General features: G+C 61.7%; 1 protein-coding gene across 1 annotated transcript; it reads left to right on the top strand.

Annotated features, from left to right (window-relative positions):
- Positions 1–197: 197 nt before the first annotated feature.
- On the top strand, positions 198–836 carry EMIHUDRAFT_259712 (hypothetical protein; the record flags this gene model as incomplete). Its single annotated transcript, XM_005756540.1, has 1 exon — positions 198–836. One exon carries the CDS (start codon positions 198–200, stop codon positions 834–836), a length of 639 nt encoding a protein of 212 aa, XP_005756597.1.
- Between the last annotated feature and the right edge of the window lie 327 nt (positions 837–1,163).

Here is a 1,163-nt window from a genome sequence, read left to right on the forward strand (position 1 = left end):
GACATACTGGTACGGCTCCCAACGCAACGGATGGAAATGCTGCCATGACGGTGGCATCAATGTTTACTCCTCGCGCGATCTGTACAGCTGGACCGCACACGGTCTGGCTCTCAGGACGTATCAGACTCGCTCCTCCACCGGCAACGGGCGTGACCTCGAGCGACCAAAGGTCGTGCGATGCGCAGGCACCGGACAGTATGTTCCAGGACCCAGCGTCGTCCAGGGCCTTTGTGTACTGGCGCACACGGGTCAACTCGCACCACACCGGCTTCCGCGCCATGGAGCTCACCGACGACTGCACCAACGTGCGACGCGAGTCGGACCACCAGCTCTTCCAGACAGCCAACCGAGAGGCGCCGGCCGTCTTTCACGCTCGCGGCCAGTACTATCTGTGGGCGTCTGGTACGGCGGGCTGGTCGCCGACGACCACGCACCTGTACACGGCGGACTCGCCGCTCGGCGCCTTCAACCGGAGCGGCTTGAACAACAGCCGCGGGTGGCTCGTGGGCTGGGACCCGCCGCCCATTCCGGAGCCGGGGCAGCATGGCAACCGGAGGGCAGACGGGCAGCCGGGAGAGTGGGCCTTTGGGTCGCAATCGACGTTCATCCTGCCCAACCCCCTCTTCGACGAGGTGCTGCATCCGACGCTCGCGCCCTTCATCTACATGGCTGACCGGTGGACGCCGGACGACCTCTACTCAATGGGGACGTACGTGTGGCTGCCGCTCTGGATAGACCCGAAGAACGCCTCGCGCGTGCGTGTGGAGTGGCACGACAGCTGGCGGCTGGACAACGCCACCTCGCCGTTTTTGAGGGCTGTGACGGCCGGAGTGTGAGACTCGAGAGAGCAGGCCCGGTTTGCTGTTGCGAAAAGCTGCGCACGCAATACACCACATGACCACAAAAGTCAAAACCTTCTCTGCACACACATGTACATGTACAAGTAAGGTACAGTGCGAGGCGTGGCGATAGAAATCGGGGCGTCGGCATCCAGCAGCCGATTTCTGTTTCGGCGAGGGAAATCGGGCGAGCCAGCAGCCGATTTCTGTAAGCGATTTCTGCCAAAATTTTCTTCGGCGCTGCGCGCCGGTCACTACGGCTCTCTAGTCTAGATACTAGTACACTAAAAGGTTGCCCTGAGATACGAATTCAATCCTCCCGCT

The sequence above is a fragment of the Emiliania huxleyi genome (assembly GCF_000372725.1).
Source record: "Emiliania huxleyi CCMP1516 unplaced genomic scaffold EMIHUscaffold_9639, whole genome shotgun sequence".
Taxonomy (NCBI): Eukaryota; Haptophyta; order Isochrysidales; family Noelaerhabdaceae; genus Emiliania; species Emiliania huxleyi.